Raw genomic sequence first — 25250 nt, forward strand, 5'->3', positions numbered from 1 at the left:
TTTGAAGGGTTCGCGACTGCGAAGATGCTATTTGACCATACTCTGTTAAGGGTGACGTAGAACAAGAAGCTAGAGGACGAGCGCTTTCATTGGTGATGAATGCTCGACGCGAGAGATAGCGAAACAATGGAATGAAAACTTGATTTTGTTTTTGCGAAAGACAAAATCGGCGATCAAGCGTAAAGCAGAACTCGTACAGCAACAACCGACTCCTTAGTATCAACTCGATATAGGTTACTCTTCGCCCAACTGCCTCGCTTATTGACCAGAAACCATCAACACAGCCGAAGGAGTTAATCCTAAATCGCTCAAGCTCTTGTCCAAATCCGCTTCGCCGAAAGTTTTCCTGCATCCTCGAAGAGACAGCGTCAGTACTACACTTGCCCACGTAGATGAAGGCCTGAGGAGAAGAAGCACTGACCTAGGGAATGAACTCGTCAAAGAGGGGTTCTCCAACCCCGTTTGACTCTTCACAAACTCCCAGACGCTCCTCAACGTATCCGTTCCCTGCGCGTTATGCACCACAGGAGGACCACTCGGTACCCTCAATTGTAGCCTCGCACCATCATACGTTTTCTTCTCCTTCGATTCGGTATTCGCAACCGCTTGCTCTGGAGTCAGAGTAGTTCCACCGAGGGAAGAAGACGTCGAAGAAGGGTTTCGGAGTTGTTCGACTGCTTCGTCAGGGTTACGGCCTTCTCGGAGTGCCTTTTCTCGAGCGGTTTTTTCGGCACGAGCTTTCTTGTCGGCTTCGATTTGGTCCTTGATGCGTTTTCGTGCGGCAACCTCGTCCGCCTTATCTGTGAAATCGCAATCTCCTCCTCTCAGTATAACACTCATTGAAGTCGGGAAACGGAATGGAGGGAGACGATCGCACCTTTCTTCCTTTGAATCGCAGCTTTCTCCGCTTCCTTCAACTGTAACTCTTGTTTCAATTGTTGTTGATCTTTCCCTCCCTTTCTCCTGATCGCTTCATTCACTTTCGCTTCCTCTGCATCTTTCTTCGCTTGAATCTTTCGTTTTTCCTCCATTTTCGTTTTCAACTACAGTACGTCAAGACTTACATGAATGATCAGCTTCAGTCCAGAGAAGCATTCAGAGAATCAAGCCGCACCTCTTTTAGCTTCTCAGCTTTCTCCTCTTCGGTAAGCGGTTTGATCTCTTCAGTACTTTCTTCGAAGGAAGTATGTCCAGATTTCGTCCCATGGAATTGTGCTAATGCCGCATTCTTGAAGATCTCTGTCAAGTCATCCAATCTACAATCAGTTCCCTGTGATATACGGGAAGGAATCGAGTGCAGAGAGGGACGACTCACTCCCACATTCGGTACAACGTAAACTCTAGTCGCGTCACCCACACATCAGCCTCTGTGTGTCGAGCTCGGAAGGAGGGGAGAACACGTACCTTGGCCTCCTCATCACCTTGTACAACACCTTCCATCGCTTCATCCTCATCGTCCCCACCCGCTGCTCCCTCCCAAGTCGAAGTCCACCATTCTTCCGTTTGATCCGCGTTCTTCTCGAGGAAGTCCAATCTGTAGTTATTGGCCTCCAACATCATCAGTCTTTGATAACGAGCTGATCAGAGGAGCCGATACCTACGCAGGAGAAAGTCCAGAGTTTTTGGTAGAGGACAAGGCTTTTGAGACGTGTGATTCGGGGAATCCCATAGAGATGAGGGTTTCACAGTCTGACATTTTGCTGGTTGACTGTGTTGGAGCTGGAGGTGAGGAGAGAGAGCGGAGAGATCAAGATGAAGGCGATGACGAAACAAAGTTCAAACGGCTGCTGGTGCGTGATTGGGCTGGACAGTCGAGAGATACTAGAGTGTGTAGTTGATTCCGCGATTTGTCGAGGTGGTGAGAGGTAGAGGAAGAAGAGTAAGAAGCGGCGAGAATCGCGAGAGAAACTCAGCGAACTTTTCGACGAGGTCTTTTCAGGCGTTTATTTGTGCACATGCTTAGAGCGACGAGATGTATCAATAGCTGGACACGGCAGGCCAGGCGCGCGGACGAAACTCGAAAAATCCGCGAACGATGCTTTTAACGATGCTCTTTGTCGCGGCGCTCAGAGGCTGAACCTCCTGGTAGAGGTGTCAACTTGACGGTGCGGAATGATACAGTATGTTACGATAACAGGTAGGAATAAAGTAGAATGGTTTTGGGCAGAACCAGCGAACATTCTGAGGTCTGAAGTTGATCTATGCTGTTTTCGTTTCGCATCGTAAAGTTCGATGTAGTCGTGTAGGTATTGACAGTGCTCTATACAGCTCTTCCACCGATAAGGACGATAACTGTATGTCCAACAACTGCTCGTCAGCCGATATCCTTCCGGAGACAACGCAGAATCGGCTCAAAGCGAGAGACAGCGACATACCTTTCTCATAAACGGTAAACACGATTCCTCCACTGAGAACCAACCTCGCCAATCTCGGAGTCGCACCTCTCCAGAACCTGAACACTCCTTCTTCCGAGAAGATTCGAGCGGCACAATGGAACGAGTTTCGGTATTGCGTTCGGGCTTCGAGGGATTGCATGCGAGTTTTAATGACACTGCACGAGTGACGAAAGAGTTAGTGCGGGTCTGATGAGCGGAAGAGACCTGAAGGACACGAGACAGAAAAGGAGAGGAAGAAGAGAGGGAAACATACTCGAGAGGCATAGTTGCGTAGACAGTTACGACTCCAGCAATCGCTCCGATTCCGAAAGTGATTCCAGCCGGTAGTGTTTCTCCTGGTCTAGTGTTCCCACTGACGAACGACTGGAACACGGACAACCTCCCTATCAGCTACCATTCTTTATTTGACAAAGCGATAGAGTGAGAGTCTGCGTACCTTGAGAGTTCCATACGTCGTAAATCTCACGGCAGAGTTTGCCCCTTGTCTCGCAGCAACCGGTCCCAATCCTCGGTAGATTCCGGCGATTCCTTCAGATTTGATGATTTCGACGGTACCGTGAACGAGACCTCGATATTTAGGGTTGGGGGATTTCGCATCGTCGATGAGCTTAGTTCTACACACGAGCGAGGATGTCAGATCTTGGAAGGAGGGAAAGACGGTCGGGGAAAGAAAGAGAGAGGAAACTGACTTGATCGTCTCAGAAGGAGTAACCGCGAATACAGCTTCGCACATTCCCGCTCCCAAACCAGCCAACAAACTCCTAGGTCCGCTCAACTTGCCCTGTTATCTCTCCCGAACCCGTCAGCTCAAACACTCTGAATCGCTTCGAGTTTCTTCGTCAAGCTGACAGAGCGAAAGCGCTTACATCCTGATCGACCAACATTCTTTTGAACTTATCATAACTCAAAAACCTCACACCCGCTTTCAACGAGTTACCCGCAACGAGTGCTCCGACTCCCGAATAGAATCCCGAAATCCCTTGTCGTGCGTAGGTTTGTTTCGAGATTTCCCATAAACCTGGCGGCTGTAAGTACACCATATCCTCTACATCAGCATATGCGTGACGATGTAGAAGAGTGATAGAGCGTTACCTTTGTCGTGAGGGAACGATGAGCGAATTGAGTTTGAGTTTTCAAATCTGAATCAACCAACTCTCCTGTGAGCTCGTGGGTCATGGAGAGTGTAGAGAGAGTACGTACATTCGAATGGATAGGTGATTGCACCCTCAACAGCTCCGGCCGTAGCTCCTGCGATCAATGCTAGATGAGGTGATTCATTCTTCCTCATTCCAAGCGACTTTGATCAGCGAGCTCGATTAGGCGGATCATGACAGTAGTGAAATGCTATCTACCTTTTTACTAGCCGGTTTAGACATGATTCGAGTGAAAGTCGATGATGAGACGGAACGAAAGAGTTCCTCTCTCCGGCTTCTCCCTCCTCCTCTGCCATTGACATTGGCTTATATGCCCCCGACTCTCCTCCTACTCAAATCGCCTTCGGCTCCATCCCCGCCATCGTCCGCGTCCTTCAAAGTCACTCATCTCCCCCTCCTCTCGACCTCATTCAACCTCTCTTCCCTCTCTTCGCTTCTCTCTCAAGGTCAGACGCCGGAAGAAGAGTGGGATGGGATCGTGCTCTGCTCGCAGAGGGCGGTGAAAGCTTGGGAACAACAGGCGGAAGAGGCAAGGAGGAAGTGGAAGGGATTACCTCATTTCGTTGTTGGACGTCAGACTCGACAAGCGCTGCTGCAGCTGTACCTGCGCGAAGAAGGAGGGAAGGATGGAACTGCAGAGGGTCTTGTAGTGCTGGGAGAAGAGAGTGGGAATGGACAAGAATTGGCGAAGGAAATTACCCGATATTACGACTCGAGACCTTCGGAGCCGACGACACGACGAAGGAGGAGGAGGATACTATTCTTGAGTGGGGATAAAGGGACAGAAGCTCTACCGAGAGCGCTGAAAGAAGAACAACACGAAGGCAAGGGAGAGGGGATCGAGTTGGTCAAGATTCAGGTTTACGCAACTGACTTAGTTGAAGGATTCGAAGGTGAATTCATCCGATATATCGCACGGACGTCAAGAGAAGGGGATGGGAGAATATGGATCGGAATCTGTTCACCTTCCGGAGGAGAACAAGTCGTCGAAATCCTCAGAGCTCACCATTCGATACTACCTCTCGAAACCGACTCGACAAGGGTACCTAACAGCACGAACAGTTTTGAAGCGCCCGAGCAAAAGGAGTATTTTGATGATCTGAGAAGAAGAATACGATTCGTTGCGATCGGGAACACAACAAAAGATTACTTAGAAAAGGAAGCGAAAGTCAGAATGGACGCGACAGCGAGGATACCGGGGGAACAAGGGATGGTGGATGCTGTAATGGAAGCTGAGGACAAAGAGGAAGACGAGGAATTGTGACGAGAACTTGTTCGGTTAGTCCTATCTTTTCAATTCCTCTTGTTGGCTTCTGCTGATACTTGGTTCGAACTCTCAGACTCTCCCGCCCTCGGCCAATGCTGTAGCAGATCCTCTTACCGACTCTCTCTCTGCTCCAATGTCCATATTCTTTTCCCTTCTTGTTGTAACAGATGATAGCAATGTGACCAAAGCGCGACCTGTTCCTTCCGATCCGCTCGCTCTTTGTGAGACACTCTATTTGCTCTCTCTCTTGACGCTCTCTCTGTCAAACGAAAGGCGAGAGATGAATGCGAGAAAGAGTTTATTGTTTTGACCTTGCAATCCTAATTTCCCGAGACAACAGATGAAAGGACAAATTGTTCTGTGTCCACTTGAACGTCCCTCTTCTCCCGACATCGCCAAGAGGAGGTGGACGACAACTCAACTGGACGACACCGACAGGTGGCCGAGCGCGAAACGTTGCCGTATCTTCGAACGATACTGAATCAAGAGCGAAGATATAGACACGGAATCGAGCTCGGCCCATCGTGGCAGCATCACGTAGCTGAGGTGTCGTCGAGCCGCTCTTGGTGATGTCGAGAGAAGCTCGAGAAGCGAACCGAAGTGGAAAGGAAGGGGAGGAGGATGAAAAACGAAAAAGAAGAGACAACAAGATGCAGAAAAAGTTGACCCGTTCCTGGTTGAATTTCCTCCGCTCCTCTCAGTCGGAGCAAGGCAGCGAACCTTCTCTCCAAAGCAAGTGAACGTCCTTGTAGACCGCTCGGCTGCGGTTTGAGACGATACTTCACTCGGCCGTCAACAGCTTTTCGCTGAAACAACGCTACTGACGAGAGGAAGTAGAGCCCTGTACCGGCACCGGGCAATCCACATGCGACCGTTTACTTGCAGTGAAAGTCCGTTCGCCCTTGGTTCCGACTGATAGAAGTTTAGAGGCAAAGGAGAACGAGGAACTTAACTTCTTCCACCTCCCCGCTTCCGGTCCTCCTCACAGGGCCAAGCTCGCTGACGACAAAGAACTAAGTAGAAGACCTGCACCACGGGCTCGAAGTACAATTCAAGTTTCGCTTTCCCGTTTCTACAGGGACAAACGTCGATGTTCAGGAAAAACTTCGATGTCCGCCCGAGGAGAACCGAAATCAAACGCTCGAATTGGCTTCGGGCTCGCTATGTACAAGCCGTACTTCTGGGCTTTGTTGAAGCGTGCTTGGTACTGTGAAGAGGAAGTCGTCGGAGGGAGGAGAGAAATCGAGTACCGTTGATCCGTCTTGACGGTTCCTCCACGTTCTACCGGTAGAGCCAGGAGCTCGAGAGTGGACACCTAGGTGTAGCGTCCCAGATAGAGATTCCAAGCTATTCTGTCTCGACTGCACTCGCTCCAAGGTAAAGTAGCAAGTGCATCAAGCGAGCGAGCTTGGAACCCAATTTGGAACGAGATACCTTGATCTCCATTGAAGCCCTCCTGATTCTACCGACAGAAGCGCAGAGTGATCGAGAAGAGAGGGCGACTGAAGGAAGGAAAGGAACGGGGAAGGTGCGTGGACCTCTAGAGGGGAGTTCGTGAAATCTCGGTTGCGACGACGGAGGGGGTTGTTAATCGAAGTTGAGTAGATTTGCATCTATAGTAAGACGACTGTACGGGCTTGTCAGCCATTGGGAACAAGGGGAAAAAAAAGAGGTAGGTGCTGTCGGATGAGAATCGACCAGAGAAGGGGAGACTCACCATGAGTGTGACTTCAGCCCATCAAGGTACGATACTGAGATCGATCGCCCGCCGAGTAGCTGAAAGACGAGAAGCGGGTTTTGAAGTGAAAACTGTGGAACTCGCGGAGAGTGAATGAGTGGTCAGTCTTCGACCCTGTAGTTCAGTTGAAGAGAGAGTGAACTTACAGACAGAGCGGCCAGTACAAACCAACGGGAGGACGAGGTAAGAAGTGACACGAAGAAGGAAAGAGAGAGAAAGGCCGAAAAATCCGGTTGTCGTCAGAAGAGGCTCGAGCGTTTCCGCAGCTCAAGAGTTTTGAGCTTCTCCTGAGCTGCTCGCTCGACATGGAGACCGTCGCCTTCTACAGAGTAGAGCCATTCGCGGTGGGTGACCAATTAGTTTTTACAACAATTTACGACCTTTACTCTCGTTTCTGCCTCTACTTCACCCTCCTCTTGGACCGAATTGAGCCTTTCGATTCGCTACGTTCAGACCGGAAGATACTGTAAGCATCGAAAGGAAAAACCTATCAGCTATGTGTTCCCTGTCTCTCGTCGCGGGAGAGAAACTCACGGAGGATGCACCCCTCAGTGCCATTCTCGATCCAAACGACAACGTCTGGAACCCTCCCCTGTTGACACCCGTCTCATTCATCAGCGACTTCGGTTACTCGATACGAGAGAAAAGGCAGAGTACGCACGGGAAATACGAAACAAAGTAGAAAACCAACGCAGCGAATTGAATCACGGCGCAAATCAAGGTTGCGAAATAAGCGTGTCTCTGTCCGGTCCCGATCCACCAATTAGTGCTATGTCTCACTCACTGATAAGCGAAGGGAGCAGGGAACGTACGACGAGAGCGAAGAACAACGTGAGGAATAAACTTCCGAAATAAGCGGCGGTGAAGGGGAGTCGTTCGGAGGAGAACAAGTGCTTGAGATGGGCGAGGGGACCGGAAAGGATCGAGAAACCGATCATGAAAAGGATCTACACGAGCGGCCGAGCGTCAGTTCCGGCGGAAGAGGAAAAAAGGGGAAAAGAAAATGGGAAGATTCGACGAACGGATCCAAGGGAGAACGAAACCTGTAACTCCCCTCGTTACCCATCAGTTACTCCACATTGTCAGAGCACAGATGAAGGTTCGACAGAGAGACTTACAGCGAACTTCCTAGGTTTAACCGCCAACAATGGCAGTCCCACAAAGAAACTCAACATGAAACAAGCCCCCGCTCCTAGGGTACAAATCAAGAACCCGAGGAACCTTTCCCATCTAGAAAGGGCGAAATAGGCTTCTTCTTCGTTCGAACGGTCGTTGGATCGGAGGGGAATTCCAGAGGAGAGGGCGGAAGTGAAGCGGGTGAGGAAAGGGGAGGATTCACTCGAAGGGGCGGAATCATCGGTTGTGGATTGAGCCCAGCGGACTGGGGAGGAGAGAGAGTCAGCACTGGGAGAGGAGAGGGAGAGGGAGGCGATGACGGAGAGAGGGGAAGTGAAGAGGGATGCTTACAGCCTGCTAAGTTTGTTCGGAAATTAGATTCTGCCATGCTCTCCTCCTTGTGTATTTCTGTCAGGACCGAGTTCGTGGTGAGTGAGAGGGAGAGAGATGCGCAAACAGTTTCATCATCATCATCTTTCCCTTCTTCCATCAACCCTTCGACTGACAGCTCTAACGCGATGCCTTCCGAACCAACTCCGACACTGCTATCGGCCGAACCAGGTTCAACAGGCCAACATTTCAGCCTCGATGTGAAATTCCCAGTTTATTCAATCGCGTTCACTTCGGATCAGGACGTCGTCTTGGCTGGGGGTGGGGGTAGTTCGAGGACGGGAGTCAAGAATAGATTGGTGAGCTCGCACTTACTGCATGAAAGGAAGGGTTGATGGGAGGATTGTTGTTCGAGATGTTTGGGCCATGAGGGGTACGGATCTCCGTGTCTACGCGTGGTCGACGGGTTAGAAGCAACCGGGAGCTCACGAAGGAGCAGCTACTGCCGTCATGGAAGGACCAGCGAGGAAGGAACTCTCGAGGAAGAACGCGTCGTACTAACTCTCGTTCTCTAACCTCTCTCCTCAACCCACGACGAGTACAGTCTATGTACAAGATCGATTTAACAAAGAAGCAACTCTCCCTAATCACGGAGCACGAACTCTCGAAACAAGAAGATGCACCCATGACGATCGCGATTCATCGACCCGTTCGTTTCTTCTTCCTTCCCTGATCTTCTTCTCCCATTTGAAACGAAAGACGAGACGCTGATCTGAATCGGGGAGAGCATTCGGACAGAGTAAAACGATCGCAGCGGGAATAAATTCAGATTTGGATAGTTTGAAGGAAGGGAAGAATGAAAACTTGAGAATGTTTAGATATACAGATTCATCAGACGATGGTGAATCTACGTAAGCAACACCCTCTCACTGTTCATACTTACCCCGAGATTCCGACGGCTGATGAGGGGAGTTTTCGTGGAGTGAGTAGGATTACTTTCGAAAACCGGAAACAAACTCTCGAATCCCTCGATCCAGATCACTACCAAGTACCTTTCTTCCCCTCTCCTCCCTTCCAGTTCCCTCCTCTGACTCTCTCTTCGTGCGTTCCGTAGAAAGTCACAACGTTCTCTCGGCCCCGGAATCCTTTGACGCCTCCTCTCCTCGCGCTCGGTTCAACTTCCTCCCAATTATCCCTCCTATCGCTCCCGAATCTCTCAGAAGTGTTACCGCAATTATCACCGAGTCAGCAGAGTGAAGGGAAGAGGTTTTATGAAGGGGAAGAGATTTTCGATGTAGATTTTAACGATAAGGGGGATATGGTCCGTCTCTCCCCTTTCTCCCTCCTCTCTCTTTGACTGCATCTGGAGACTGACTGAGGAGGAGAATGGGGCGATGGAGTGTAGTTGGTAGGAACTAGTTCGACAAAATTATGCGTTTGGTCAACAACACCAACAACAAGCTCGGAGAAGAAGAAGAATGACGACGACGAGGAGGAGGATGAATTCGAACCATTACAAGTAATCGAACGACCAATCCTCAAAAAGGAGCTAGCTTGTACTTTCCGAGCAGCCAAGTCCGTCTCCGTCTCTCCTCCCTTCTCCCTTCCTCTTCCTCCTTCTTCCCTTCTCTGACAGTTTTTACGTTCGGTTCTCCAGGTTCGGTCGACAATCCACCTCAACGAATCTCTACACCGTCGTCAACTCTATTCCCTCATCTTCCGGACCACGGAAAAAGAGAGGAGGAAAGGGAAAAGGAGGGGATAAGAAGAGTTTTGTGAGTTTGTGGGATACGAAAGAATGGAAATTGAATAAAACTAGGATGGTAGGGAATAAACCGGTAACGAGTTTCGATATCTCGTATGTCTCCCATCCTTTCCCTGCCTCTGCTTCATTCATTCCCTTCTTCATTTTTGAAAGAACGAAAGAAAATAGAGAGCTGATGGAGATTGAGAGAGGGGATGATTGATTTTTTTTTTTGTAGGGAGGATGGAACCCTTTTAGCATACGGTAGTTCAGACCTTTCAATCGGGATTCTAGATGCTATTACTCTGCGCGTACGTCTCCCCAATCTCTCTCCCTTCTTCTCCTTCTTTCTCTCTCTTTCTCTCCTCATCTCGCTGACTTTCTCTCTCGCAATGATCGATGCGACTGCTAGCCAATCATGACGATCCTTAAAGCGCATGATTTCCCTTCCACCTCACTCCGTTTCAACCCTTCTTCTTCATTACTCGTTTCCGGTTCCGCCGACAATTCTCTCAGAATCATCAAGGTTCCTTCCCCATCCGAACGAGGTTCGTCCCTTCCTTTTTCCCTCCCTCTCCCTTCTCCCTTGAGAGAGAGAGAGAGAACGAGTAAGCTGACAAAGAATCGTGGAGAGGGACGAAAAATAGGTGGAGAGAATAAAATGACGATAATTTGGTTAACACTATTGATTTTATTGGTTGCGGTATTGGTACAACAGGGTTTTATTACGAGGGAAGCTTGGAACGCTGCGAGGGGGATCATGAACTAATCTCGACGAGGAGGAAGGAAGGAGGAGAAGGAGGAGTTTTTCGTTTATTTGATCGGTATTTTTTCGTCGGTTAGTTTGGGTTTGTTTGGTTGTTCGGAAGTTTAGTTTACGGTGCTACATATCCTATGTTCGTCCTGACTGCTTGTCGTGAAGGGAAGTCAAGGTGCGATCATCGGACCTTGCGAAATCGATAGCGAGCGAACACTTCTTTCTCTTACTCTACCATTCCTTCGTCCGCATCTTCTTGTGGACTCGAGCATCCATTTACTCTCTATCGTCCAGCGACCCGCTACTCTCCCTTAGCCGTCTCTCTCCCACTCCAGCTCGTCATCACTCTCCTCATCTCCGAACTCCCCATTCTTCAATCATGCCTCACTGGATCCCACCCGTTCCCGTCTCGAGTGCCTCTCAACCCTATTCTTTCGCGTGCGAGTCGACGAAAACTCGCTGGCCCAAGATCTTGACTGGGATCGTCGATGAACTTTCTAAACTCAACCATCAACTCTCTTCGAGTGACAAAGAGGAGGATAAGGATAAGGTTAAGGAGGGAAAGGAATTGATTGAGAAAATGAGTGGATTGATTTATGAGATCAAGACTGATAAACCTCTCAAACCGCTCGAAGGTACTTAGTTGTTCCCTTTCCAGTCATTGTTCAAACGAGAGACTGACTAGAAGAACTTTGGGTAGATACGGGATACCCACATGATCACGCTGTCTATAACGAGGAGTTAGCGAGACAGGAAGGGAAAACTTGGTTCACTGCTTCCTGGCTCTTCGCAGAATGTTACCTCTACCGACTCCTCCGTTCCTTCTTCTCCCTCTCCACCCACTTCACTTCCTTCGATCCTTTCTCTTCTCAAAAGCTCTCCACCTGGCGATCATCCTCCACTTCGGTCGTTCAACTCTCGTCAACTCTGAACGAACTCGTCGAGAAGGGTAGAGTAGAGGATAAAGGGGAGTTGAGGAGGGATTGGAGGATCATGATGGAAACTATGTTGTGGGGTAACGCGACGGATTTGAGTCTTTTGACGAGTTTGACGCATGAACAAATTCAGGAATTACAATCTGTCGAGAGGGGGAGGGAGTACACGTTGAGGGACGATTTGGAGAAAGCTTGGGAACATGTTAAAGATTCGAAAGATGAACGATTCGATATAGTATTGGATAATGTGAGCACTTGGATCTGTTTTCGAGGAAATCTGTTTGCGATACTGATCAAACTCGTTTCTTCGATTGTTCTTTGTGCTCTCAGTCGGGATTCGAACTCTTTACGGACTTGGTACTAGCCGATTTCCTGATCACCTTGACTCCATTCGCACGTAAAGTCGTTATTCACCCAAAACTAATCCCTTGGTTCGTTTCCGACGTGTACGTTTTTTCCCTTCCCTCCTCTCTTCACTGTACACTGACGGTGAGAGTGTGATTGAGTGAGTTATAGATTACCTCACGATTTCGAAATCCTCTTCTCTACCCTCTCCGACCCCTTGTTCTTCCCCTCCCTATCCTCCTCTGACCAGCAAGAACTTGAGACCCTCGTAACTCGTTGGAAAGGTTACGTAGAATCAGGTCAATTCGAATTATCCGTACCCCGTTCACTCCAAATGGGTGAAGGATCCGGTAACAAATCTGTGGAACTCGCTGAATGTCTGTCCCTTTCTCCTTCTCTCCCTCTCCCGAGTTGAAGAGTGAGTGCTGATGGAGTTGTTGGGGGGATAGTTTGGACGAGTCCGTACCCGTTCAGTGATTTACCCCTAGTGGCACCCGAGTTATTGGAGGAGTTCAAGAAGAGTAAATTGGTGATTTTTAAAGGGGATTTGAATTATAGGAAATTGGTTAGTGATGCTTGGTGGGAACCTTCCGGATCATTCGAGGACGCTCTTGGTACGTCGTCGTTCCCAATCTCTGCTATTCCTCTTCCCATCTCTTTTCCCTGCTCTCTTCTGCTTCCTTGTCTCGTGTGGGCAAGTTTGGTGAAAGGGAGAGTATTGACGATGAGGGAGGGTGACGGAACAGGTCCCCTCGGAGGAAAGATCAACCTCCTAAGTCTTCGTACCTTGAAAGCGGATACGGTCGTAGGATTATCACCGGGTAAAGCGGAAGAATTAGATGAGAAAGAAGGGAAGGGGACTTGGAGGGTTAATGGGAAATACGCTGTAGTTTCTTTTGCCGGGAGAGAGAACGAATAGACTTGTCTCGTCTCGTAGTAGCAGATAGAGGGAAAATGGGGAGGATAGATAGATTGGATGGATGGAGTATTGAATGAAAAGTAACAATTATCGTTCTTTTTTGCATTACTCTCGTTGGAAGGGAACCGCTGTGCCGAATTAGAAGAAGGTACGAGAGAGTAGAAGAGAGTGGGACGATTGCAATCAGGAAGGAAGAGAGATTGCAGAAGAAACGAAAGACGATTTTGTACAGACACAAACGGTTTCAAAACCCTTTTACAAAAACCCGGGCAAACCGCAGAACAATCATTTCCCCGATTCCATCCTCTTCCGCTCAAGCGGCATCCTTCACATCTTGCTCGCTCCAACACGTCACACCGTCCTTCTGTTCCCTCTATTCTCTGAGTAAAGACAAACCCTCCCCAATCTCCCTCTCTACAATCCTCCTACTCTCCTTCCTCCTCTTCTCCAATACCCCGACCGTCAATTCCAACGCATCTCTAATGACTAGTACTAATCCTCCTCCGATCGTGTTCCTAATCCATACCGGATCTACAACTTTCCCCATTTCTGCTGCTCCTGCTGCGCCTACTCCTGAGAGGGTCGTCGTGGGAAGGAGTGCCGAGAATGGGTTCAGGAAGGAAAGAGCTGATGAAACCGAAGAGCTTGAAGCGGAGGAAGAGGAGGCGATTAACGTAGAGATTCCGAGGATTTTCCGTAAAGTTTTGATCGGTACCGAAGGAGGATGCGTCTTCGACCCTCCTCTCGTAGCGAGCCAAAAGAGTCCCGAACCAACGAGGGACGAGAGAGCTGGGTAAAGGAGTGCACCGAGGAGGAGGGAGGTGAGTCGACCGATTCCGATTCGGAGGGATGAAGGGGGATCCGGGGCTGTAGCGGCGGGAGTGTCGTCTTCTTGTTGTTGTTGGCGAGGTTGACGATGACGATGACGATGAGGACGTTGGGGACGTTGAGGGGTTTCAGCGTCGAGTGGATGATCGGAATGTTCAGATTCGGAAGAGGAGGCGGATTCTTCTTCCGATTCGACGTATTCGTATTCTAATTCAGCGACTAATTCAATCCCATTCCTCATTCCCCTTTCCCTTCTCTCTCCTCCCTCTCCTCCAGCTCGTTCAGTGGTAGTGGGAGAAGTGGGTGATTGACCTAAAACTTCCCAAGTCGCTTGTTCCTCCCTCGCCGCCTCTTCCATCATCCCCGCCAAACCCTTGAACCTTTTCTGTTGCCCAAGAACCCTCCTGAACAATTTCGATCTCGTGCGGAAATACAGGATTCTCAACCAAGGGATCAGGCAGATCGTGAGAGTTGGAGAAGGGGGGAATTTCAACGAGAGGTCGGAAAGGCCGAGGGGATCGGGATGGGGAAGTAAAGGCGAGAGGGAGAGGAAGGAAGGCAAGTGGGGGTAGTGCGAGGAGGGAGAGGAGGAGTGAGTGGAGAGTGCGAGAGTCAGGGGAAGGAAGGGAAGGAGAGAATCGATTAGGGGTGTGCGGGAGAGGATTAATGCGAATGGGATTAATGGTAGATTCACTGTCGGGAACGAACGAGTAAGTAGGGAGAGACGTGTGAGAGAAGGAAAGTGAAGCGTACACCAAAGTTTGAATGGAATTTTCTTCAACGATTCTCTTTCCAACAAAGCTCTCGCAACTTGATCCCCCATGAAAACCCTCAAAGCCCACATCCCATACGCGCTCGCAACGAACCAACCACTCGCCGCGACTCCCCCTACCGTCGCCACAATCGACAACCTATGCAACTTCCTAACGAATTTCCTATAAATCTTGAGGAACTCTGAACTCTTCTCTTGTACGATGATCGGAGTTGCACAAACTGGACACTTCGGACCCGAAGAAGAAGAAGAAGTTTTCGTAGAGATCCATTCGAGGAGACAATCGGGGTGAACGAGGAGGGAACAGGAACAGGCGTGAATGAACGGTCGCGAGGGAGATTCGAGTGAGGTTTCGTAACAGATCCAACAGGTTTTCTCTCCAGGAATCGAGGAGACTGTACGTCGAGGAGTAGATCGAGCTGCAGGAGGTGGAGTCGTGGTAGAAGAGGAGGGAGCGGGAGAGGGAGAGGAGATGACGGGTTCGGACACCGGATCGAGTTGACTATCCCGTTCTTCTTGTAATCGAGCTAGTCGCTGTCTACGGTGTTCTAATTGTTGAGTTGGTAACATCGCTTCGAAGCCGAGTGAGTGGAGAGCGGGAAAGAGAGGAGAGATTCGCTCATTTCATCTTGATCATCACCTTTTCGCTATCGCTAGGCTACCGATCGCCTAGAGGAGCGCGCAGATGGAAGGTACATCGTCTTTGATCGGGGTGGCGATTGCTATAGGGGCCAACACGCTTATCAGCGCTGGCCTGAACGTCGAAAGGTGCGTCAACAATCCTCTCCCTTCCACAGCTCTCTCCCGCCCGTCCTTTCTTGCTGAAATGACTCTCGATTGAATAGGTTGGCACATATCAAGCGCGCACATCCAGCGGGCAGCGAGAAGAAACGGGATAGATCGACTCCTCCAAATGAACGCACTCCTTTGATCGTTGTGTGAGTCCCTTCGCAGAGTAAGCGAACCTCTGACCTTGCCGAAGTGGACTCACACTCGTTAAACGTTTCAGTGATTCTTCATCGACCAACAAAATCCCTCCTCCTTATTCTCGTTCCCTCTCTGAACCTCTCGAAGCCTCCCCTACTCCCTCCGTTCGAGTAGCCGTCATCGCTCCTTCTCCTCCTTCACAACCTCGTCGAACGCTCTCACACGCATCGACTCGTTCGCGACAGAGCAAATCCTCTTCTTCTCCGAATCGACCTCGAACCGATAAAGGCTTCATCCGTTCCCCTCTCTGGCTATTCGGGTTCCTCCTCATCAATCTCGGAGAAGCGGGTAATTTCCTCGCGTATGGGTTTGCGCCGACTAGTTTGGTCGCTCCGTTGGGAATGACGGCGTTGATCGCGAATGTTTTCCTCGCTCCGGCGATTGTTGGAGAAGTGACTCACTTGCCCTCTCTACTTCAGTAGAGAAGGAGTTGAAAGTTGACACTTGATACGATGCAGCCGTTTAGGAAGAAGGATCTCATTGGGATCGGGATCAGTTTAATCGGAGGAGCTACAGTCGTTTACTCTTCAAAGAGTTCCGATAAGAAAGTGCGTGTCTCCCTCTCTCTGCCTTTCTCGACTTCCTCCTCACACTCAGTCGACGTTAGATCACGCCCCCTGAGCTCGTCGAAGCTCTACGTAAACCCCTCTTCCTCGCCTACTCCATCACCTCCATAATCCTCATCTCTTTCCTCGCCTGGGTCTCTCAAACCCGATACGGAGATCGTTTCGTACTGGTCGATTTGACGTTATGTGCTTTAGCGGGAGCGTTTTGTGTATTGAGTACGAAATCGTTGAGTAGTTTCCTCAATTCCCTCGGGATTGGCATGTGAGCAACCTCTCGTCTCATCTGTACTCGCTTCTGAAGCTGATGAGATGCGTGATGTTGATCAGGTTCAAAGAGATCATAACCTATCCACTCCTCCTAGTCCTACTTTCCACCGCGTTCCTCCAAGTCAATTTCATCAATAAATCCCTACAACGATTCGAATCCCGTATAGTAATCCCTACTCAATATATGACTTTTGCGGTCAGTTCGATCGTAGGGAGTGCGATTCTTTATCGAGATTTCGAAGGCATGAGCGGTCAAAGTTTACTCAATTTCGGATTTGGTTGCGTCGTTTCGGCAACGGGTAAGCACCGATTTCCGTTTCAGTCCATGATGATGAGTTCTCAGAAAGACTGATAGGTGTGATCGGGTTCACAGGAGTCTATTTATTGACAAGGGACGATTCTCAACCTTCGAAACCTTCCTCTCCCTCTGCCCAACCCGCTCCTCACTCACCCGATTCCTCGTCCACTGAAACTCCATCGTCCAGCTCTCCGTCTCTTCCCGTCTCAGTCCTCGAGATCGCTCCCCGACCTACATCCTCCTCATTCTCAGTCTCCCCAACGACCCGAATCATTCTCCCCAACCATTCACTGCCATTCCCAACGACGTTCAAGACGACGACCGGGACGGGGAGGAATGGAGAGGTTCGACCGGCGAACGGGAGGACGAGAACGGCGAGTATCGGGAAGTATAGGATTGCGACTGGGGGTTATTTACTCGTCGGGACTAGTCCGGGAGCTCTGAATGACTCTCGACAAGACGACGAGTTGGGCTCTGAGGCAGAGGAGGAAGAAGAAGGGGACGGAGGGGAGGAAGAAGAGCGGAGAGGGGAGGAAAGGGTTTGAAAACCGAGCTCGATACTTTGTTCCGAGACTCGCAACGATCGCGCTCGATATCATATACCGCTACTAGTATGTTTGTTCTGTCGTTTATGTTTCAGTCTGTCATCCGTGTCGTATCTCTCTCTCGGTTCTCAGTTCTGTATGGATTCGTTCTTCTTCTTTCGCCCTCTTGCCAGAAATTCGTTCTTCTCGCCGAATGTACCCCCTGGTGACTGTTGGAGATGTCGTAGGATCACTGTATACTGTCCAGCAGCTCAAGCTGTCCCCCGCTGAACTTTCGCGACCTCGACGACCCAAGAATTTGCAAGTTCGCTTTCTCTCCTTTTCATCTCAGGCTCGTTCGACAACACGCCCCTCGGACCTCAAACTACGAAACAGTCATCTAGCTCCACAGCGTATCGCGAGTCCCGCCTGCCCAGCTGATCGACCTCATCGACTTTCGTTATTCAACCCTTCGAGACCCCTCCCTCCCTGTCCTAGACATGTGCACGGCGAATGCGACACTCGTTTACGGTCTCACTGTCCGTTCCGCTTCGCTCGTCTTCGCCGCCGATGCGTGGACTCGTCTGCAACATTCGTTCCGATTCTTCGATCTCGTCTTCCTCCGTCGTCGTAAAGGAGGGCTAGTCAGTAGCATGGACATGGGAGATGGACCTGTGACTATGGTGCCGAACGAGGTCTGGGAGGAAATTCAACGTTGGCTAGTCAAGGAGGAAATCGCAGATTCGGAAGATTCTCTCTTGTGACATCTCTACTGCGACAGCCCACTCTGTCGAGTCCGACCACCGCCGTGGAAGCGAGTCACTTGGTCAAGTTTCACATCTACGAGCTTCGCAGGATGTCCTCGATGCGGAATGGCGATGTCTGGATTTTGTTGCGACGCGATGCAAGAGTTCGGTGAACCGCACCGTTCGGTGAGTCTCCTCTCCCTCTCCTTCAGCTCTGTGCAATATTGACAGTGATTCAACGGAGTAACCAGAACGTCAAAAACCTATTGTCAAATTTTGGTCTTACGTTTCCGTTACGAGAAGCGATTCTCACAACCACAGACTGGCACGATCACCCTGACCGCTCGACACTCGCCCTCATCTCTTCGCCTGCCGAGTTCGAACGAGGAAACACCGACGAAGCTCTCGCGACTGCTGAATGTGGAGGAGATGAAAAACCGGACGAGCATACGATTGTCGACGTTTCTTTCGATAATCTTCCAGCCAATATCGATCAGCGTTTCGAAAGCCTCATCAAACTGTGCGATTTGGAAGTCGTCGAGTCATCCGTCAACAAGCTCGGCCAAAGAACGAGCAAGTCGAAGGATGAGGAGGAAGAGAGGCCTCGTCAATAAGCGAGGGTTGCAGGATGGACCGGTCACTCGAGTACCGAACGAGGTATGGGAGATGATTCGATATGAACTCGTTCAGGAAGAGATGGAAGATTCGGAAGATGCTCTTATCGGACCTCTCTTCTGCGATGACCCAACTTGTGACACCCGACCACCGGTCAGAGATCAAGTTCGATGGTCGAAAACATTAGATATTCCGAACCCCTGGTGCGAGGATTGCTTGGAGAGTCTCAGGGAATGGGGGGACGAGGAGATTTCGTGTTGGAGCGAAACAACGGTTAAAGTAAGCTCACTCTCATCGTTTCTCACGGTAAGGTGCTCTGACACTTGCTCAATGCGACAGAACTTGAAGGACATCACCTCCCAATTCGGTCTCGCGTTGCCCTTTGCCAGTCCGATCGTTCGCGATTACATCTTGGAAAGCCTCGCCTCCCATTTGGGACTCATCGCCGCTCCCGCGCGCTTCAAGGAAGGGTCTATCGATGGTTCCATTGTTAGCGCCAAGTGTGGAGGCTACGAGCCAGATGATCATACGATTGCTGACGTTTCTTTCAAGCTCCCTAGCGATATCCATCAGCGCTTCGTTCGTTTCATCCGATTTTTCAATTTCCAAATCATCGATTCGTCAGTCAATACGCTTGTCCACGAAAGTGAAGATACGGCAAAGCCTAAAGGGACGAAGAAACTACGGGCATCCTCAGCGAACGGAGTCAAGGCAGAAGTTACGACCAAAATTGATCCGAGCTGGCGACTTTGGCTCACGTGCGAGGGTTTTTGGTAGAAGCGAGGGGGAATGACGAAGCCAACGCAGGGACAGTCGGTGAATACAGAAGGACGAGTTCTTCTTTTTGCAAGTTTTACTTTTTTCACTCCGGCGTTTTGATTTTCTGTTTTCTCTTTGCACTTTACCATCGTATAGTTGCTTGCCGGAACTGTTCAAGCGCTACCAGTCAGCTTGTGGCAAAAGGAACGAGGAACTAGCAGGAGAACGACTCGAAGCGAGCTTTCGCAAAAGTTTCGCAATGCAATGCCTTTTCTTTCGATCGCTCGTTCACTTCCTGCGGCATGTCTACCGAGTCCGCGCAGATAATATCTTGCGAGAGCTCGAGTAACAGACCGACTCGTGCCGACACTGCACGATGAGCGAAGTCCTCGACTTTGTCTCTTCTCTCCTCTCTTTCTCTCCCATCTCAGCCCAAACGACTCCGCCTTCTGTTCGCAACCAGACATAAGCCCGATATCACATCACACGAGTCAATCGAGCCGCATCCTCGACCTCAGTCGCCCAAAGTTGCTTCATCTCCAGACGCCGATTTCTCGTCCAACAGCTTTCGAGCAGTAATCAGAACCACTCCCGAGACCCTCATAGACTATCAGAAGTCAACCAGACCTCAGTCGCTCGCCCTCGAACCCTTCTTTCTCTCTCAACTAACCTCTCCCTCTCCTCCTTCCTCTCGATGACCTCGATCACGACTCTCGGCTACGGACTCACCGTACTAGCTCCTGAACTCATCACCACCGCTCAAGCTTGGCCCGCGATCGAACAAACCTTCAAATTCTTCGACTTGCTTTTCCTCCGCAAAAGAAACGGAACTTTGGCGTGTCAAGGAAAGATGAAAGGGTTGGTCGACCAAGTGCCAGTCGAGGTATGGGAAGACATCAGAGACTGGACTGCGTTTGCGGAGAAGGAGGATGCGGAAGACAAATGGTTGGAACCGTTTAGCGAGTATTTTGTGGACCCAGAGTTCGAAGGCGACTACCCGGCGAAGATAAGCTGGGAATTCGTCAGGAAGGTAGTCTTGGGTAGCCATCTCTCGAAGTGGCTGGAGCAAGACGATGCGTGGCTTGATATGCTTGGTCGCTTTATGGATCAAAACCCCAACGATTTCGTTGCAAGTCTCATCTTTCTCCTGCTATCTGTCCCGTAGGCCTAACGCACAGTGTCACGATAGCCTGTTCAAAAACTCCTCGCCGGGTTCGGACTCGCTCATCCTCTCTCCTGCCTCATTACGACCGATCCCGAAAGCTGGTACGAACTCGACAACATTGCTCTCCTCACCATCCCGAGTCGAGCTCAGAGGCAAGACTCCTTGCACGCTACCATCTCGGCGAAAGCTGGGTACGATCAACAAGACGAACATACCCTGATCAATGTTTCCCTCGATCTTCTTCGCGATGCCGACATTCGCTTCCGTCGCTTCATCCAAACTTTCGACCTCCAAGTCGTCGAAGTCTCTCAAAGTACCCTTCGCTGCGTCGCTCCGGACCCCGACTCGAAGAACGACTCTCGCAAAGGATTGTCTGGAATCAAGCAGGAGGAAGTGAAGAGCGCCAAGGAGATCAAACCGAGGTGGATGTTGTATACTTCGTGTTGGGCCGATTACTGAGAACTTGTCTGTGGAGTGTTTGATGTGATGTGGCGTTGTCAATTCGAACGAAAGAGTTTTGAGAGAAGGATTGAGCACTTGTTCGACGATTTCGTGCGAAGTTTCGCTACATCGCTTGTTTGCCCCGGGAGCGAGTTCTGTTGACCGCCAGTCACGTGGAAGAAGCAGCAACCCGAATGTTTTACAGGCTTCATCGATCTCAGTCGGACTGTCAGGCGGAACGCGAGAAAGTTCACCTCTCGAATTTTTCTCTCTTTCTCCCCTCCACCTTTCACCCACTTCCGCCTGTTTCCGCTTTCGATTCTTCTCAACCACGTCAGCTCATAGTTCACCGACTCCTTCCGCCGCACTACGTGCTCTCCTCTCGACGAGTCACTCAACCTCCAAACAGTCTCTCTCCCCTCTCTCTCTTCTCAAGATGTGCCGTGCGGAAGCCACACTCGTTTACGGCCTCACTGTTCGATCTGCCTCACTCGTCTTCGCTGCCGATGCTTGGACTCGTCTACAACATTCATTCCGATTCTTCGATCTCGTTTTCCTCCGTCGTCGTAAAGGAGGGCTAGTCAGTAGCACGGATATGGGAGATGGACCGGTCACTCGACTACCGAACGAGGTCTGGGAAGAAATTCGTCATTGGCTCGTCAAGGAAGAACTCGCCGGGGCGCAAGACAGTCTCCTAGGTCCTCTCTTCTGCGTCGATCCGACGTGCCAACTCCGACCTCCTCACTGGGAACGTGTCACTTGGTTGAACTATACCGCAATGAACTTCGATCATTGTTATGGTTGCGAAGGTGGAGCGGACGAATTTTATCGGGATGCCATTCAAAACTGGGACGAACCTCATCGCTCTTGTGAGTTCGTTCATGTTTCCCTGCTCGAATCACGAGGCTAAATACTCTGCCGACAGAGCATGAGAAGTTTGCTGTCCAATTTCGGTCTCGCTCTCCCCCTCGACAAAGCGATTCATACGGAAACGGATTGGACTTTTCTATCTGATCGTTCGGTACTCGCCTTGATATCTGCACCCTCAGCCTTCGGAGAAGATGACTCGGGAGAAACTTGCACGACTGCCGAATGTGGAGGGGACACGAATCCAGACGAACACACGATCGTCGATGTTTCGTTTCAAAACCTTCCTTCCGACATCGATCAACGCTTCGAACGTTTCATCAAGCTGTTTGACTTACAAGTCGTCGAATCGTCCGTCAATAAGCTCTCGCCAAAGTCGAGCAAGTCGAGGAACAAGGAGGAGGAGGAGAACAAGGCGACGACTGAAGCGAAGCCCAAGAATGGAGTTAGAGACGAAGTCAGCAAAAAGATCAAGCCCGTTTGGAAGTTGTATTCGACGTGTGTAACGACTTGGTAAGAAGGAACAAGTCATTGGTACCAAAGGAGATGAAGAGAGCCGGAGTCGAGGGAGGACATTTGAACTTTTCTTCGTAACGAAATCACCTCCAGTTTGTCTGTAACGCTTCCTGTCTTCCTCTTTTGTTCAGCTGTAGCACGAAGTCTGAATGTCCACAACATACACAAGGGAGAGCATACGAGTTCCACCACGTTTCCTCTCGGAGGACAGAGTCGTCTACTTTTCGCTCTTTCACATCTCTCCTTCAAACCTCCCGACAGGTTCGGCTCTCCGCATAGTCCTAACACGGCCTGTTCGGTACCCAGAAAGCCTCGAACACCCGGCGAAGCATTCCCAAGTGACCCGACAATCAACATTCGAGATCAAGTCCCATCTCTCCTTCCCTTCATCTCGCAGCGTCGTTGGGATCTACACAACGATATCGAATACAGCCAAACTCGTCACTCTAGCAAGCCGTAATTCGATTCAAACCCTCACCCCTTCCGTTCCATTTTCTCCATTCTTCATCTCTCTCTCCCCTTCTTCCGAGCCACGACGACTACAAGGATCCCTCGAAACCCGTTCATTCACTCTGCAGCAAACTCGGACCCCTCCGCCCCTTTCATCCCGCAGTTTGACGTGCCCTCCCATCTCTCTTCACCCCTTCACTCACCCTCACCCTATCTCTCCCTCTACTTCATCCCCTGCGATGACCTCGATTACGACTCTCGGATACGGATTGACAGTCCGAGCTACCGACTTGCTTACGGCCGCGCAAGCTTGGCCTCGCATCGAGCCGACCTTTCGATTTTTGGATTTAATCTTGCGCCGGAAAGCGAAGGGAACGCTAGCGAGTCGAGGAAAGATGGAAGGGTTGGTCGAGCTCGTACCGGTTGAAGTGTGGGAAGCGATCAGGGAATGGGCTGTCATGCTCGAGATGGAAGAGCAAGAGGACAGATTCCTAGATCATCACGCGAGACCGTGCGATGACTTGGAGGATTTCGACTCGCGACTACCAGATAAAATCAGTTGGGATTATCTGAGAAGAGAAGGAGTACCGGATTACTTTGACGATTCAGAATTCTATGATACTATCGAGGCCATCGAGCTAGGGATGGACCACGTTTACCAAGTGAGTTTCCACCCAACCTCGATTGACTAACGATGAACAAGGATTGACCGTTCGTTACACGTTGAGCGCAGCCTCTTCATCGACTCGTCGCCGCGTTTGGCCTCTCTCATCCTCTCAAGCGGGTTATCACTTTCGATTCGGAGGATGACTATCGAGTCTTCGACAGCGTCGCTCTCGTCACAATCCCTTCTGAGATCAAGAGATCGGATTCGACATATACAACATTCTCGGCGCAAACTGGCAACGGGGACGAACCGGATGAACATAATCTCGTCGACGTTTCTCTCGATCTTCCTTCCAACGCCGATCTTCGATTCCTTCGTTTCGTTCGAACTTTTCGCCTCAAAGTCGTCGAGACAAACAGTGGGACTCTCCAATGCGTCGCACCGAAGCCACAACGCAATTTCGATCGGGAGGGAAAGATGCCTGGGATGCGATTTGACCGGACGAGAGTCGTTGAAGAGATCAAACCTCGGTGGAGATTGTATACTTCGTGTTATCATGAGTTTTGAGTGACCTCAATATGTGATTCTGTAAGTCATGTCAGCTGCTAGATTGGGAGCCGAGCGAGAGGAGAGGAGAGGAGAGTTCAACGTTCCTCTTCACTCTCTAAATTCGCCGCCTTGCAAGTAGCAGTTCACAACAAACTTCGTTCTCTGAGCAATATTATCGAGCCTCTGTGACTGTGACGATGCACCCGTGCGATCTTCTTTGTTGCTCAGCAAAGGAACTTCTCTGAGGTCGACTCTCCTCTCGAAACTCGAATCAGTTTCTTCTGCTCGCTTTTGCCGCTTCTCATGAATGCTACGATAGTCTCAGACGATTTACGTCAAGCGGAGTCTGTCCACTCTGCGTCCAAGTCTGAAGTCGAATCCTGAGACCGCTCACGAAATTCGGAAGTTTCGAGTCTTTTCTCTCTCGCTCCTCCTCTTCACGTGAAAACGACCTCTTCTTTCTCGCTACCAATACAGTTAAATTACAGATACGCCTGAACCGTCGAAGCATCTCGCGGTCTCGATCCCCATCCCCCGAAATCGCTTCATCTCTCAACAGCGATATCTCCCTCAACATCTCTCGCGAACCTTGCAGACCACCTCTGAAGCACTCGAAATACTCCCATAGACCTGTCAGAGCCGAAGCTCCCATTCTTCGTTCACTCCCTCTCTTCTCTCCTCGCTCCTTCTCCCTCTCCGTCCGGCTCCCATGACCTCTATCGCGACCCTCGGCTACGGACTCACCGTCAGAGCTACCGACGTACTCACAGCCGCTCAAGCGTGGCCTCATCTCGAACCGACTTTCCGTTTCTTCGATTTACTCTTTCTTCGTAAACGAAACGAAACTTTGGCGAGTCGAGGCAACCTACAAGGCTTGATCGAGAAGGTACCGATTGAAGTGTGGGAAGAGATCAGGAAGGGGGTCGTGAGGCGCGAATTGATTGATGCAGAAGACAGATTTTTGGGTCAATTCTCGTATCCGTGCGAAGGCCTGGCAGGATGTAGATGCAGCATCATGGAAGAAACGAGCTGGGACTATTTGAGGCGCCATGGATTCCCAGATTATCTCTGGAGATCAAACCAATTCCTGGACAAAATCGAAGACTTGAAACATGGTGACGACGCTGGCGTTTCTGAGGTGAGTCGCGACGGCAGTCTTCCGGAACTGCTCACGCTGAGACAACTGACTTCGATCTGAACCGGTGTGACAGGCTATACGCAAAGTCGTGACCGCGTTCGGAGTCTCCCATCCTCTCAACCGTTTCGTTACTCTCCATCCCCAAAAATACTGGAACCTCGACGACGTCGCCCTCATCACGATTCCGGCTCAAGCTCGAAGAGATGATACTGCGCATCCGGGGATCTCGGCAGAGGCAGGCTTCGAACAACAAGATGAACACACCCTCGTCAACGTTTCCCTCGATCTCCCTTCCGGTGCCAACCTGCGTTTCATTCGCTTCATCAGAACCTTCGACTTGCAAGTTGTCGAAGTCTCCAAAAGCACCCTTCGCTGCGTTGCACCGGATTCCGAAACGAAGAGCAACTCGCGCAAAGGATTAGCTGGAATCAAGAAGGATGAAGTGAAGAACGTC

The 25250-nt window shown here is 50.3% G+C and overlaps 14 protein-coding genes across 14 annotated transcripts; 10 read left to right on the top strand and 4 right to left on the bottom strand.

Annotated features, from left to right (window-relative positions):
- Nucleotides 1–258: 258 nt before the first annotated feature.
- JCM6883_004429 (uncharacterized protein) lies at nt 259–1696 on the bottom strand (the record flags this gene model as incomplete). The annotated part of the gene is made up of 7 exons (XM_076635031.1): nt 259–346; nt 422–800; nt 878–1043; nt 1115–1239; nt 1316–1340; nt 1405–1534; nt 1602–1696. The coding sequence occupies 7 exons, from the start codon at nt 1694–1696 to the stop codon at nt 259–261; spliced, it is 1008 nt and encodes a 335-aa protein (XP_076484988.1).
- A 564-nt stretch (nt 1697–2260) lies between these two features.
- Nucleotides 2261–3684, bottom strand: CTP1 (Ctp1p; the record flags this gene model as incomplete). Its single annotated transcript, XM_076635032.1, has 8 exons — nt 2261–2292; nt 2376–2551; nt 2650–2759; nt 2833–3010; nt 3086–3177; nt 3263–3421; nt 3489–3535; nt 3597–3684. 8 exons carry the CDS (start codon nt 3682–3684, stop codon nt 2261–2263), a joined length of 882 nt encoding a protein of 293 aa, XP_076484989.1.
- A 53-nt stretch (nt 3685–3737) lies between these two features.
- JCM6883_004431 (uroporphyrinogen-III synthase) lies at nt 3738–4814 on the top strand (the record flags this gene model as incomplete). Its single annotated transcript, XM_076635033.1, has 1 exon — nt 3738–4814. The coding sequence occupies one exon, from the start codon at nt 3738–3740 to the stop codon at nt 4812–4814; it is 1077 nt and encodes a 358-aa protein (XP_076484990.1).
- A 2190-nt stretch (nt 4815–7004) lies between these two features.
- JCM6883_004432 (uncharacterized protein) lies at nt 7005–8059 on the bottom strand (the record flags this gene model as incomplete). The annotated part of the gene is made up of 7 exons (XM_076635034.1): nt 7005–7019; nt 7090–7147; nt 7217–7296; nt 7368–7502; nt 7578–7598; nt 7674–7936; nt 8023–8059. The coding sequence occupies 7 exons, from the start codon at nt 8057–8059 to the stop codon at nt 7005–7007; spliced, it is 609 nt and encodes a 202-aa protein (XP_076484991.1).
- A 130-nt stretch (nt 8060–8189) lies between these two features.
- JCM6883_004433 (WD40 repeat domain-containing protein) lies at nt 8190–10514 on the top strand (the record flags this gene model as incomplete). The annotated part of the gene is made up of 10 exons (XM_076635035.1): nt 8190–8360; nt 8606–8710; nt 8800–8912; nt 8992–9049; nt 9116–9322; nt 9407–9576; nt 9659–9859; nt 9984–10056; nt 10158–10293; nt 10393–10514. The coding sequence occupies 10 exons, from the start codon at nt 8190–8192 to the stop codon at nt 10512–10514; spliced, it is 1356 nt and encodes a 451-aa protein (XP_076484992.1).
- A 367-nt stretch (nt 10515–10881) lies between these two features.
- Nucleotides 10882–12701, top strand: JCM6883_004434 (damage-control phosphatase ARMT1 family protein; the record flags this gene model as incomplete). Its single annotated transcript, XM_076635036.1, has 6 exons — nt 10882–11137; nt 11203–11684; nt 11768–11883; nt 11954–12159; nt 12232–12396; nt 12529–12701. 6 exons carry the CDS (start codon nt 10882–10884, stop codon nt 12699–12701), a joined length of 1398 nt encoding a protein of 465 aa, XP_076484993.1.
- Nucleotides 12702–13074: 373 nt separating this feature from the next.
- JCM6883_004435 (uncharacterized protein) lies at nt 13075–14871 on the bottom strand (the record flags this gene model as incomplete). The annotated part of the gene is made up of 2 exons (XM_076635037.1): nt 13075–14222; nt 14283–14871. 2 exons carry the CDS (start codon nt 14869–14871, stop codon nt 13075–13077), a joined length of 1737 nt encoding a protein of 578 aa, XP_076484994.1.
- Nucleotides 14872–14986: 115 nt separating this feature from the next.
- On the top strand, nt 14987–16964 carry JCM6883_004436 (uncharacterized protein; the record flags this gene model as incomplete). The annotated part of the gene is made up of 7 exons (XM_076635038.1): nt 14987–15069; nt 15147–15239; nt 15311–15680; nt 15747–15836; nt 15896–16116; nt 16182–16420; nt 16495–16964. 7 exons carry the CDS (start codon nt 14987–14989, stop codon nt 16962–16964), a joined length of 1566 nt encoding a protein of 521 aa, XP_076484995.1.
- Nucleotides 16965–17443: 479 nt separating this feature from the next.
- On the top strand, nt 17444–17707 carry JCM6883_004437 (uncharacterized protein; the record flags this gene model as incomplete). The annotated part of the gene is made up of 1 exon (XM_076635039.1): nt 17444–17707. One exon carries the CDS (start codon nt 17444–17446, stop codon nt 17705–17707), a length of 264 nt encoding a protein of 87 aa, XP_076484996.1.
- Nucleotides 17708–18274: 567 nt separating this feature from the next.
- On the top strand, nt 18275–19081 carry JCM6883_004438 (uncharacterized protein; the record flags this gene model as incomplete). The annotated part of the gene is made up of 2 exons (XM_076635040.1): nt 18275–18583; nt 18644–19081. The coding sequence occupies 2 exons, from the start codon at nt 18275–18277 to the stop codon at nt 19079–19081; spliced, it is 747 nt and encodes a 248-aa protein (XP_076484997.1).
- Nucleotides 19082–19757: 676 nt separating this feature from the next.
- Nucleotides 19758–20687, top strand: JCM6883_004439 (uncharacterized protein; the record flags this gene model as incomplete). Its single annotated transcript, XM_076635041.1, has 2 exons — nt 19758–20189; nt 20253–20687. 2 exons carry the CDS (start codon nt 19758–19760, stop codon nt 20685–20687), a joined length of 867 nt encoding a protein of 288 aa, XP_076484998.1.
- Nucleotides 20688–21105: 418 nt separating this feature from the next.
- Nucleotides 21106–22053, top strand: JCM6883_004440 (uncharacterized protein; the record flags this gene model as incomplete). Its single annotated transcript, XM_076635042.1, has 2 exons — nt 21106–21542; nt 21597–22053. The coding sequence occupies 2 exons, from the start codon at nt 21106–21108 to the stop codon at nt 22051–22053; spliced, it is 894 nt and encodes a 297-aa protein (XP_076484999.1).
- Nucleotides 22054–22741: 688 nt separating this feature from the next.
- JCM6883_004441 (uncharacterized protein) lies at nt 22742–23676 on the top strand (the record flags this gene model as incomplete). The annotated part of the gene is made up of 2 exons (XM_076635043.1): nt 22742–23164; nt 23236–23676. The coding sequence occupies 2 exons, from the start codon at nt 22742–22744 to the stop codon at nt 23674–23676; spliced, it is 864 nt and encodes a 287-aa protein (XP_076485000.1).
- Nucleotides 23677–24367: 691 nt separating this feature from the next.
- On the top strand, nt 24368–25250 carry JCM6883_004442 (uncharacterized protein; the record flags this gene model as incomplete). The annotated part of the gene is made up of 2 exons (XM_076635044.1): nt 24368–24796; nt 24870–25250. Coding segments are annotated over 2 exons (810 nt in total), but the record flags the coding sequence as incomplete, so codon positions are not given.

Source organism: Sporobolomyces salmoneus, assembly GCF_050403485.1.
Source record: "Sporobolomyces salmoneus JCM6883 DNA, S_salmoneus_JCM6883_v1_ctg80, whole genome shotgun sequence".
Classification (NCBI taxonomy): domain Eukaryota; kingdom Fungi; phylum Basidiomycota; class Microbotryomycetes; order Sporidiobolales; family Sporidiobolaceae; genus Sporobolomyces; species Sporobolomyces salmoneus.